This window comes from Vanellus vanellus (genome assembly GCF_965231255.1).
Source record: "Vanellus vanellus genome assembly, chromosome: 5".
Classification (NCBI taxonomy): domain Eukaryota; kingdom Metazoa; phylum Chordata; class Aves; order Charadriiformes; family Charadriidae; genus Vanellus; species Vanellus vanellus.
In genome coordinates, this window is record NC_138910.1 from 18,466,763 (window position 1) to 18,479,428 (window position 12,666).

General features: G+C 47.2%; 1 protein-coding gene across 1 annotated transcript in view; it reads right to left on the reverse strand.

The window, feature by feature from the left end:
* CFAP65 (cilia and flagella associated protein 65) overlaps positions 1-12,666 on the reverse strand; it is a gene marked incomplete at both ends in the record, with an annotated part of 33,326 nt that overhangs the window by 7,058 nt on the left and 13,602 nt on the right. The window contains 11 exons of the mRNA XM_082483732.1: positions 18-134; positions 586-729; positions 2,065-2,223; positions 2,988-3,176; positions 3,973-4,083; positions 7,949-8,015; positions 8,698-8,874; positions 9,191-9,319; positions 10,136-10,361; positions 11,243-11,371; positions 11,957-12,122. Coding sequence (XP_082339858.1) covers positions 18-134; positions 586-729; positions 2,065-2,223; positions 2,988-3,176; positions 3,973-4,083; positions 7,949-8,015; positions 8,698-8,874; positions 9,191-9,319; positions 10,136-10,361; positions 11,243-11,371; positions 11,957-12,122 — 1,614 coding nt within the window. The remainder of the gene's footprint in view (positions 1-17; positions 135-585; positions 730-2,064; positions 2,224-2,987; positions 3,177-3,972; positions 4,084-7,948; positions 8,016-8,697; positions 8,875-9,190; positions 9,320-10,135; positions 10,362-11,242; positions 11,372-11,956; positions 12,123-12,666) is intronic.

Sequence of the window (12,666 nt, forward strand, 5' to 3'; positions counted from 1 at the left end):
TACCTCTTGGGTCTCACCTCACACACCAGATCTATGCTGTAGAAGGAAGCACCCCCTGAAGGTTGCAGGGTGATGAAGCAGGGGATGCTCTCTCCAGGCTGCACAACCCCTGACTCTGGAGCAATCTGCAACACCTGGGAGGGAAAAAAAAGACGTGGTGGAGCTGTTTCACTGTCCTGGGACCTTCTTCTGTGCCTTCTCTTTGGAGCAAACAAGATCATGGTAATTCCCTCCCCTCCTCTTCTCAGAGGTATGTGGCATGAGAGAGATGTGGCTGATATATTCAAAGACCAACAATGGACTTTGCTGGTAGACAGGGTCCTGAGGTTAATTACTGCATCCTGTAGCTCCAGGTTGATGTATTCTTGCTGAAGTCTTCAGATTCCCCTTCTGAACTCGTCTTTCCCACCCCTATCCTAACCCTTGCCTTCACTTTTCTCTGCCTTTTCCTTTCATCAGCTAGTACAAAAGCCAAGTCCCTAGGATTGTTTCTGATTGTTTGGTTGCAAATGGAGTGGAAAGTTCATTTGTGGCACAACAGAGATGGGCAAGAAAGCTGTAGAGGAAAGAGAAGGAAGGACTTACCCTCTCATCTTTACAGGTGCTTATCCGCCAGGCAAACACAACAGCCTCACTCTCTGAGATACTGTTGAGAAAGACAAGTCGACTGGCTTTGGTGCAGTCTGGGATATTGCCAAGGCAAATCCTGTGGTGTGACAAGGTGGCTGCCTGCAAGAAGCAAGGTAAAACCAGGAGAAACAGCAGTGAAGGAATATGTGGCCAATGTGGCCATTGGAGAAGGGTAGTCAGACAGTCATCTTTAAGTTATCCAGCAATTCATAGATAATATTAGCCAGTTATCTTTACCCTAACAACTTGAGGGAGTGTTGTGTTTGTCTCCTTTTTGCTCTGGTTACGACTCTTTGCAGCAAGAGGACAGCCCTGTTGCAGTGGGATTGAGTGAGCAATGAACAGTAACGTTGGTGGTGGGGCAGGAGAACACCTCAGGAGCACACAGGACCAGTAGCACCAAGATCCTGTCTGCAGCACTTGCAATCCAGGCCTTTTCCCACTTCAGTTAGCAAATGTGTGAGGTGTGTGCTTGTGCAAAATCCTCATCAACCTGAATGAGAGTTTTGGGCAAGTACTTCCTACTGCATCTTGCTACTAGTATGCTACTAGTCTGTCCCATTCTCCAGGCACAGTGCAAACTCTAATTAATTACACTAATCATAAGAGAAACTAATGACTCCTGGTTACAGACAACAGAGCCCTGTGGAATGGCATCTTCATTGGCAGCCTGAAACAGGTTTTTAATCACCTTCTCTTTGCATTACCCAGGAACGCAATCACCCTGCTGGAAGCCAAAGAGTATATGTAGCTGTGGCTGGGCTCCAAGGCTGGCATGCTAATGTCACACAGGATGAATCCTTTACCTGCCTGGAGTATGCCTCTGCTGATGCTTTTTAATGCAGATTCACTACACTGGGATCTGTGGCTGAGTTTAACAACAGATTGTCCTGGCTGCCAGGCCAGTTCTAGCCAGGCCAAGCTCCTGCTGAGCCAGCGACAGGTCAAACAAGTGCATTCCTCAGGATGTTCCAGAATTAGTGACCATCCGGCAGTCTGCATTCAGGTTATGCATCACCTGCATTTGGCTGTGAAATGGTGGCAGCCAAGCCCTAACAGGGTATATCAGGAGTATAATATTCTTTTTGTGAATGAATTACCAAAGAAAAAGGTGGTGTACCTGCAAACAAGAAAGGTAGCTGTGATGGAGGGTAACTTTTAATGAAAAAATCAGAACATGAACAAACCCTAAAACTTTTTGGTTCTAATGGCAGTGGAAGCAGCAAGCTGGAAAGAAAGCACCTTTCAGAACCACTGCTTTTATGAGTTAGGCTCTGGATTATCTGCTGGAACAGAAATATCTTGCTCTATCTTATGGCAAATGAACTCTCCTGCAGCGCAGACTACTGCTAAATGGGGCCACTTGCATATTTCAGTCACTCTCACACGTTTCTGGACTGATCATATTGCTTATATCAGCATACCTGGACTTACCTGCCCAGGCACAGTTAGCTGGGTAGAACTTGGAAAGACTGAAGGAGACAAAACTTCGCTGATTGTGGCAGTCTCTCCTATGGTATTTGGATTGTAGCCTACTCCCTGGAAGGTGATCAGAGCTGATTCACCCCCCAGGATGTGGATGAGAACATCAACCTGCCTTGGACAAGATAAGAGGTCTAAGTCCAGAGTCATATTTGGGAAAGATGTGCAAGAAGTTAGTATACTTGCTAATGGACTGGTCTAAATACACCACATGCACGGATGAAGAGAAATCCGTATTCTTCTGCTCTTTCAGGCCTTGACTTTTCATGCTAACACAGAAAAGTTGGTTAAGTAATTAGCCAGTTACTGTGTGAGATCGGCAGGGACTCCGTCTTGGAGCAAAAAGTTGGAGGTTTAAAATTAAATTTATTTATTTTTCCATGTAACCACCACAGAGTGGGGCAATAAGTAGTGCTCCAGCTCTGGCCCTGCCTGCCTGCTGCAGCTTAGGACAGAGGTCTTTGGGAAGGCTGTTTCCAGAGGGCTGCAGCAGTGTACACTGCGATGCTAAAAGACACCAACTTCTGTCTCTGTGGTGGAAGTTATTGGAGGCAAATAATGAACCACAGACCTGATCAGATACTGTATATATGCCCAGTCGCTGTTTGATCCTTGAAAAGTATATACTGGGACAACTTTGGCTGTGGAAGAAATCCATTCTTTAGGAAGAAGAAACTTAGGAGATAACAATTTACCTACTCCATTTCCTGACCAGACCAGCCACTCATTTGCTCTCAATACTCTGCTTCTTGGAGGAATGGAGCTCAGCTCAGATGTCGCATGACATAGACCAATCATCAGTAAGAGATCTAAAGAACTTTAGGCATGCGACAACGGAAAGAAACTGTTTCTGGCAGTCATGAGGAGGGCCTTACCAAGTACGTTCTAGCTTCTAGTGGTGAGAAGATCCACTCAATGTGGCCTGTTGTGCCAGGGGGGACTTCTCCTCTAGGAGTTAGGCAGACAAACACAGGATGCTGAAAATTCTCCTGTATCCTCACAATGTTGTCCAGCTGAACCTCAAACATCACAGGCATAAAGCCGCCATTGTAGAGTTCATAAATCTGAAGTGAGTCAGACAGAGCAGTGCTTATTATACCATGAACAAGTTAAACTAGTTAACACTTCCCCAGAGGACTCTGATAAGCATTAATAATTAATTAGTCAGCTTGTCTCCTAAGAATGAGGAGACCTCATAGTGTCATGATTTATCACCGAGGTTCTGATAGGAGACTGTGCTGAAGGTTTATCACCACACATGTACATTGATAACTACAGTGCCTCTCCAAGTGGTGCCCTGCAAATTCAGTCTAGGAGAAAATTAATACAAATTATCTAAAGGGATCACTGTAAAGCGGATTACTTGAATTACTTGAAATGTAAAAACACTCATATTAAAGTGATCTTAATTCAACTCAGACTTGTTCATTTCCCAACTAAATTAGGCAGAACAGAATCAAAGCTGCCTTTTTGCTGAATAAGTGTTTAAGGAAGTTTAATTAATTTACTAAAAAACTAATTAGGATTTATTTCCAGAGTGCCTGGAGCAGCTAGACAAGTTTTCACTCAGATCCAATGCAAGAGAATAGCGGAACAGCCCAACATGCCTCATAGGCATTCTGGCTAGAGTGAAAGCCAAATCTTGTCAAACTGGAGGTGGTGAGAGGTACTTTCCCTGCTGCCATCCCAGCAGCCATTTCCAGGCTCTGCCTACCACTAGTCTCAAAGTTGTGCTGTGATGCTTTCCTGTGGAGGCCGTTCTGTTTCCTGGGAAATGCCTCAGACACTGTCTGTCCTTGGGACACAGTTACACTATCTCCTTCCCTCCGCTGCTGCTGGGTTTGGCCCCAGGACGCTCACCTGTGTTGGGGGTTGGGAGGTCCCAATGGCGATGGGTGTGAAGAGGTGCTTAGTGGATGCAAAATGAATGTACCGCTGGTCCTGTTCCACTGTCACGCCACTGAAGTTCAGCTACAGTAGAAAGAAATGCCGTGACTTTCTCACAGGGCCTTGGCCCCATCACCAACAACTGCAAAAGGACTTTGCAAGCTGAAGGCAACACAGTTACACATTTAAGGTGGTAATACTGGGACAGTGTGTCCTAAGAAAAAAGCAAGGAGATTAAGAGCCTATTCAACTGTTGGTTCTTCTCTGAAAGATTTGCATCTTGTTTCAGAGAAGAAGGTGCCTGCTATGTCAGGCACCAACCTCAGTGCTTCTCTTTGCAATTATATGGTAGAAATTCTCCATGAATGAAAGTGTCTGGACCGTACATAGGAGAGTGTGCAGCTGTGACAGCCAAATGCTTTGGAAAGACAGGATTTTAGGTAAGTAATGGCCTCCTCTTGGAAAGGACCATCTGGATGTCCTCTCTCTGGAGGACATCCTGCTCCAAGAATGTGTCTAACAGTCCAAAAGCTGCACAAAGATCCCAGCTGAATTTTAAGTGACTGAGTAGCGGTCAACAGTATTCTGTTAGCAAAGCAGCCACCAGGCACTTCCAGCAGAGCAGAGAGATTTATGGAGCTATTTCATGGAAGGAAGAGACACAGGATTCTGCATTTTGAGAAAACTGCAATCAAGCTAGACATGAGTCATGATGCATGATTTTGGGCAAGATCCCCACAAAGCACCCTTGAGCTGCCTACCTGGAGACAGAAGTTGTAAAGCAGTCACAGAACTAGTAATGTCTCTGCATGGACCAAAGGGAGCTAAATTGCCAAAATTCACAATTAGCTAAGCCTAAAGCAAGACTATTTTTCAAGTGCATGTGCAGAAGATGGAGAGGATGTTTACAATGGCAGGTGAATGCCTTGGACAGACACCTGCAGGAGATACTGTATCAGCTGCTTAAAAAAGAGCAGACAATGCCTATTCCTCCAAAACAACCTATTCCAGTTCAGTGCTACAAGCAAAGGGAGGAGGGAGAGAAGACTAGAAATACAATGCTAACAAAGTCCCACATGGGATCTTTTCAAGGCACTATATGAGCATTCAGCCTCTTGAGGGCCTTGGCAAGCCAGATGCAATGCAAAATAGGACTAGTGCAAGGGCTGACACTTTCAAACTGCAAGTGAAAAAGGGACAGGAACGTTCCTGAGCTTTGGGAGCGAAACACCCTTTTATATCACTTGAGTCAAAAAGCCAACTTGGATTCCACCAGACCACAACTGCCGAGGAAAAACTGTCATCAGTTTCCATAGACACAGGACGTGACAATTAGAGGTCTATCAGTTAAAGGGAGACAAATGGAGAAAAGTGAAGACCTACTGCAATCCATTCTCCTTTCAGAGTGCACAGACTTTGTCCCACAGCAATGACTTAGAGCATGAGGGGACAGAGACACCAGGAAAGAGAGCTGCCTGGAGAATACGTGCTGCAGGTGACAATATCTCACAATACCTAATCAGCAGCTACGAAGTGAAGTGCAAACAATTCCAGTTTATGGATCCTGTGTGCTCAGGGATTCTCCCTGGGATCCAGTTCTTCTCTCCAGTGTGTTCTGGGAACCAGCCTACCTCATCCTGCAACACCTGCAGGCAGCTGGGCTTTTCCTACTAAAACTGCTGAGGGCTGCAGATTCTGCCTGGCCAAACTATCCCAGAGCTCTGAAAACAAGGTCACAGCTGTAGTCATACAGGCAGGCTATGGCGATGAGGCAAAGGACAACCTGTGAGAGCATTAGGCAGAAGAAGGCCCCGTTTCTCTCCTGCACAAGGGAGTGGGTAACACACAAGTATACAGAAGTTTCATCCTGCCATCAGAAGAAAGTGCCAACAGGAAATCAGTTTGGGTCCTTCGGAGCACCTATAAATCCAGTCACCTCAGGACTGAAAGGTGGCCACTGAGTAGGGAAGGAGTAATGGAGAGGGAGCCCCTCCTGAAGATGAAGCAGACAGACTCTGTTGAGGAAGCAGAGGAGTGGAAGGTCAAAATCTGTCTGCATGGGTAGAGCCATCACAGAGGTGAGTTTGGACCACCCAAAAAATCATGCATTGGCTTGCAGCTGGCTAACATCCCTGCTCCAAAGCCAGGCAATTTGGAATTTAACAGAATAACCAGGCAATACCCCAGTGTTACAGTCTCCACCTCTGCTTATTGTTGCTGTCTCAAGTTTCCAAAGCTTAACTTTTGGGGTGATGTTATGGTATTTGCTTCTCTTAAGGCTAGCATATGTTCTGCACATTTCACCATAGTCCCAGGTGAGGATCTGTTCAACTCTGGCCTGTGAGTGTGCTTAGAGCAGTCTCTGCCATGGGGACTGGCGGCTCTGTGCTCTTCATGCCATGACTGAAAGGAATGGAGGCACACTGTGTTCAGCCCCTCAGCTGCCCTCTCTGCAGAAGGAAGAGCCTCTGCCATTTCTACTTTCCCATATTAACAGTTCAGTGCTGGCACTGTGCGTCTCTGCACCACCTGCACTGCTCCAGCTCTCTGGATTCGCCTCCTATTGCCACAGCTCCAATGCACCCAGGAATCTTTTATCATCCCCAGGGCTTCTCAAGCTTTATCAGCCCCTTCTGCAGTGACAGTGTAAGGTAGGGTGGTGGCTTCTGGTAGCCACCAAAGCCACTGGCTACGTGGCAAGACAGGATGTGTGCCCCATAGGCTGCTGCTGCTCCAAAGCCTATTATTCCCTCCCTGGCCAGCTGGTGAAACGCTCACATCCACTCTCAGGATTGTGCCAGGCAGGCAGAGCACAGGGAGCCTGTCCAAGGGCTTTGAGGGAAGGCACAGTTAAGCCACTGTTTGAACAGCTTGGTCAAAGGGTTGGATTTTCAGCTGACAACAGTCCTGAAAGAAAAGAAAAATAAAAGAGATGTATGAACACAATGGTCTCATAGGAAACTTCAGAGACAGACTGGACAGCTCAGCCGGGCATGAGCTGTGCCCGGCAGAGCACAAGGTGACTTTGACTCTAACTGACAGTTTTAGAGAGGGGGAGAGAGAGAGAAATTAGTTCCAAGCCTGAGGAAATACTCAGGGAAAACACACCACAGATCAGCTCTGGGATGCTTTAGCAAGCAGCAAAGCAGGAAGAATGAGTAGAAAGCTCCTCCACCATTGGCAAACAGAAATAAGTAGGGGGATAAAGGCATCATGGTTCTAACGGGAACAGCCAACCAGGAATGCAGGGAGTACCTTCTGGACCTGGGGAAGCAGCTGCCTCCATACCTCCAGAGGTGGAGGATGGTCTGCCAACCCTTTGTCAGCATGTGTGCCCTCATACTGCAGCCAGCGCAGGTGGCACTTCTGGGAAAAAGTGCATTCCAAGGGGCTCTGAAGAGCATAGAGAGCTGATGAGATGGACAGATTCAGGAAAGCTGCACATGAGAGAAGTCGGATGGGCTGCAGAGCTGAACTCCAGGATCACTGTGTGGAAGAACTGACACTGAGGCAGATGAAATGTGGGGAACCAAGCATAGAAATCCTGTCCATGAGAGATACTTGAGTGTGGAAAGCATGTAAGGACTGTAAAACCCAGGAGTGCTGTTTTGGACTTGGAGGAGGAAGCAATTCTGCACTAACACCACCAATAAAATAAAAAGTTTAATAATAACAATAAAAAAGTCCCTTGTTGGGGAAACCAGCAGATGCTACATCCAAGGGCCATTTAGCCAGTGCACTGCCACATCACACTGTGCTGGAACCAAGAGTTTGTCAGGATGTTGGTTTTATGTCTCTGCTCGGCCCCGTGTCTGTTTGGCCACTGCAGATTCCAGAGGAAGGCCACAGGTCCCTGCACACCATGCAGCTTCTGGGGAATACACCTTGTAATTCAGTTCCTACCTGCTGCTGTTCTGCAAACAGAAGCAAAAGATACCTGCTATCTTACCAGAATCTCATGGCCATAGGAAACCTTCAGCAGGACAGGGAGGTGATCAGTGCCAATGAAATCATGTCTAACAGTGAAAGAGGAGAGAGGAGAAAACGTTAGAAACGCACCTTGTGTCTAGGGTGACAGAATCAGGGTCACACAGTACATTAGAGACAACTCACTTCCCAGCTAAAGAGTCGCTGTTGCGTAAGGGCCACTGAGAGAGGGAGGGGAACAGTTGTATTTGGGTGGGAACAAATGATGCAATGTTGATTTTAGTCATACACCAATTTAGGGCCCCAAGTTTCTAGGCCAACACCATTTGAAATGCCAGTACTTCTCAGATCAGGTCTGCTGTGAAAGGGGAGGTATTCAGCCTTCTTCATAACCTCCACAGGCACAGAAGGGCTAGCAGCTCTAGTACATGACAAAAATAAGAATATCACTTTATAGTCAAAACCACAGGAAGTGCAGCATCTTGTTTGTCTCCCCAGTTGTCAGGCCAAGGCAGAGCAGCATCCCCAGCATGTCACACTAAATGTCTCTTGTGCTGTAGAGTTAAAGCACATTAACAACATGCCGCTGAGGAAGACAAGCTTTGTGGGGTCCAGAAACTGGACATACTCAGGAACTTTTTACTTGCCCAACCTCTGCTGGGCAAGCACCATGTGAAGGGAAGGGATCCAGCATGGAAACACAGGGGACTGATGGCATGTGCTGTCCTGGCATGCAGCATGAGGCCCTGAAATACAGGCAGTTGACATCACCTGTGTGAGAGCTGGACTGATTCCTCCTGTCCTGGAAGAAGTTTCCCTGACTTTGGGGAAACACTGAAGAGCTGGTTATCCTGAATTCTCATCTGGTGCAGCTCATGGGGACTCAACTCAGCATCCTCTGCCCAGTGTTCCATGTCCATCTTCTGATCAGAAGGAAACAAGAAGGCCCTAGGGAACCAGTCAGCTGGTCAGCAACAGGGACACACGACTTCCTCAGGGCTACGGTCAGCATATTCAGTCCAGCCAGGCTTAGCCCAGCTGGTGGACACATCACGTTTCATTAGATCTGATCTGCAGAACTGCCTGCCCTTGCTTGTTTCCACACTCAGACCCACCAACAGATCTCAGTGGCAGCTCCACAACACAATCTGCACCTACAAAATCCACCCTATTAATTTGCAAACATCTCATGGCCCCTGTGAGCATTTCCATATCCACAGACAGACCCCAGAAAGAAGGCTGTGCTCCAGCAAGAGCCACTTACCACTCTACGGGCACAACACCCTTGTTCGCCAGCAGGAGCATCACAAGGGTAGGCTCTGAGCCTATCGGGGCAGCCCCAAAGTTGAAGTCCAGCAGGAGAGGGGTGTACACTGGAGGGATCAAGCATGTGCTGGTCACAGGAGAGATGGAAGAGATTAAACTGAGACAGGAGGAAGGGTTGGCAGGGCATGACAAGAGAAAGGGTCATTCCACACTGGCTCTCTTCCTTATAATTCTTCTTTGACCTTATGTTGTTGGCTCTTTGGGATGTAAGGAAGGCCTTTGGATTTTATCTGTTTTTTTTATATATGCCTAATGAGAGTCAGAGGCATAGATGGAGGCTCTGAGAGTCCTGCTTAGCTGAGGCCTCTTTTCAGCTCCCTAGTACCAGGAAGTCACTGACATACTGGAGTAGGTCCAGTGGAGGGTCACCGAGATGGTTGAGGGCTGGAGCACATTATTTACAAGGAGCAACTAAGAGACTTGGGTTTGTTCAGCCTTATGAAGCAAGGGCTCAGGGAAGGCAACTGCATAAGCTGCAACACATGGTATTCCAATTAGATGCTAGGCAAAAAATTTTTTACCATAAAAGTGGTCAAACACTGGAATCAGGTGTCCAGACAAGCTGTGGCTTCCTCATCCTAGGAGATATTCAGCATTGAACTGGGCAAAGACCTGAGCAACCTGGTCTAGTTGTCCCTGCTTTGAGCAAGGGGTTAGACCAGAGACTTTTAGAGGTACATTGCAATTAAATGATTCTTTGTTTCTGTGGCTCCTCTCTAGGGAGGGTGAGCAGAGAAGCGGAGGTGAGCAACTGCCTGCAGGGGCTAGGATAGAACAAGAGTGCCATGCAGCAGTGAGCTGCAAAACAAGCCAATGGCCTCAGCATCTCTGTCTGGCTCATGCGAGGGACCGAAAGATCCTCTGAGCCACCTCCTCGTCTCACCTGTGCCTTGTGGGAACTCTGTAGGTGAGCTCACTGGGAGTTGGGTCTCGTTCCAAGTATTCATTCAGTGTGTCCAAGGAAAAGAGCCTCCAGAGGTGTAACTTGCTGATACCACTGGCACTCCCTGCTGAACAGGCATCTGCGATGCAGAAAGTTGGGTAGATGCCTGTTGCTACGATGCAGCAGAGGGGCTGCTGCTCCTCTTTTGTGCACACAGGATCTGTAGCTTGGGAGCAAAAGAAGCACCAAAAAGTAGTCACACACCATTTAGGGGCAGCTGTCTGGGACAGCAAACTGGAGAGAGCCCTACCTAGACCAAAGAAAGAAGAACAGGACTTGTACGTAGTCTTTTCTTTGGCAGCTTCTGAAAACCTCTAAACCACTGACTTCTAGTTGTACCTTGACTCCTGCATTTAGAGATCACCAAAAGACTATGAATGTGGTGCTTTTAAGCGGTGTATTTACACAGTTTACTTCTGCACTATGTGAAACCCCCTTTTTTATTTAAGCCTGCAGCCTAGTCATTTTATGAAGTGTCTCTTGTTTTCACACTAAAAAATGATGAACAATTGTTTATAGCTTGTCTTTTCCATATCATTCATGTGGCATTGCCATTCTCGCCTTTCCAAGCTGGAAACTCCTTGTCTACCTAGTCTTTTCTTGTACAAACACTGTTACCCACCTCTGAACATCCCTATTGTGCCTCTCCGTGCCTTTTCTAGTTCAACTGCATTCTTTCTCATACAGGGACCAATCCTGATCTGCAAAAAGGACCCCAGCTGCGTAGGACTGGTTGCATGAAGCTCTCACAATATGTTTCAGGACCCATCGTAAAAGCCATGATCATGCAGAGGAGCAGGGAATCTTGTGACCACAGCCACAGGAAACCTGGAGCTCTCCCTGTCTGTGTCTCATGGCTCAATCATATCTAACCCCAAAAGGTGCAGCAAAAAGGAGGCAGCACACAGGATCTGGCTCTGGTGAATTGTTTAGCACAGGGATTTCTTCAGCCAGGACTCATACACTGGGAACTGTACAAGTTAGTCTGTTATGGCACAGTCTACTTGGTTGGGAGGGAATGATTTTCCCCAAATACCCATCTCTCACCTGTAGGGGTGCAAATAGAGTATTTGATTGACCAGGTGTAATGCAGCCGACGGGCTGGCCTGACTGTTACTTGGACAAAAGCTTTTGACCTTGCAGCGATTGTCCCTCTGGAGTGTTCCAGCTCTAGAGCTGTAGGAGAAAAGAGATGGTAAGAGCTCTTAGCACCACTGATCTCTCACACCACATGTGTGTTCAGTACACAGCTCCCCAAGTCTACCTGCACTCAAGCTACTGCTCACTCTTCCCCGTGCCTAATCATTAGGATCAGCTTCAGGTGTTGAAGCTGGGATTCCCAGACTACAACCGTAAGGCAGCTCATTGGGAGCACCCGGTGTGCCTTTGGCAGGCTAAGGGCAGGAAGCTTCCAAAGAGGAAGTCCTCTAGAAAGGCAGCTAAGTGTTGCACTCCATTTCTTCTGTGAAGCTCATTTATTTAACTTCCTTCTCTGCCGGGAAATCACATCATCTTTCAAGGTCCAAACTGGTCTAACTTCAATTGTCAGGCTCTGACAATTGTGTGTGAAAAAGCTATGCTTTTCCCAGCAAAATAGAAGAGTCACCTGTAGCAAATCCCTAAGCAAAGCAGAGAACACCTAAGGCACTTAAGAGAATGCAAGCTAGCCAGCAAGCAGCTCAACCTCTGAGTTCATGCTAGAACGATTATGCAGAAAAGAGAAGGCCAAGGCCCTATCCCATGCTAATTATTTTACAGTACCCAGTGGATCGCTGCAGACCTCCTCAGGGTCACAAGGCCCGGTGATCAGTTGTTCCACACTGAGGGTGTACTTCAGAGAACAGACCCCATCATTTAGCAGTACAATGCTGCAGCTTTGCAGGTCACCAACTAGTACATTTCCAAGGTCCAGGTGCTCCTTTTGTGCCTGAAATTCAAACCCACCGTGCAAAGGTCACTGTTACATGTCAAGCGTAGTGGTCGAGTGTTGATCCCTTGGCACACGCAGTGCAGTGCAAAGGGCTCCTAACTTTGTGTAGGACCTGGCATGCCCTGGGAGATGTCGGAGCAGGGCTGAAAGGGGCTTAATCCCTCCTCCAAATGCTTTTTCCTACTGTTATTTATGCTGCTTGCTGAGTAGGATGCAGTATATTCAGGGCTGTGAGGACACTACCCGGCCAGCTGCACTTGGGACAAGGGCTGGGATTTGTCTGCTGGTCCCTCCATGGCTGCATTAAAAGTCCCTCTCTGTCTTGGCTAGTCATCCACATGCATGCAATTTATAGTGACTAAATAACCTCCAAGACATTTTCACCCATCTGTACAATGTGATTGACATGGGGCAATGACTTACAAAGTATTACTTTATTTAGCTCTGGCTTCTGTCTGAAAATGAAGGTGGCTGCACAGATCTGCAGATAATAGGAGGAAAGCCAGGTGGATGTGTACTGGCTACACCAATTTAACAGTTA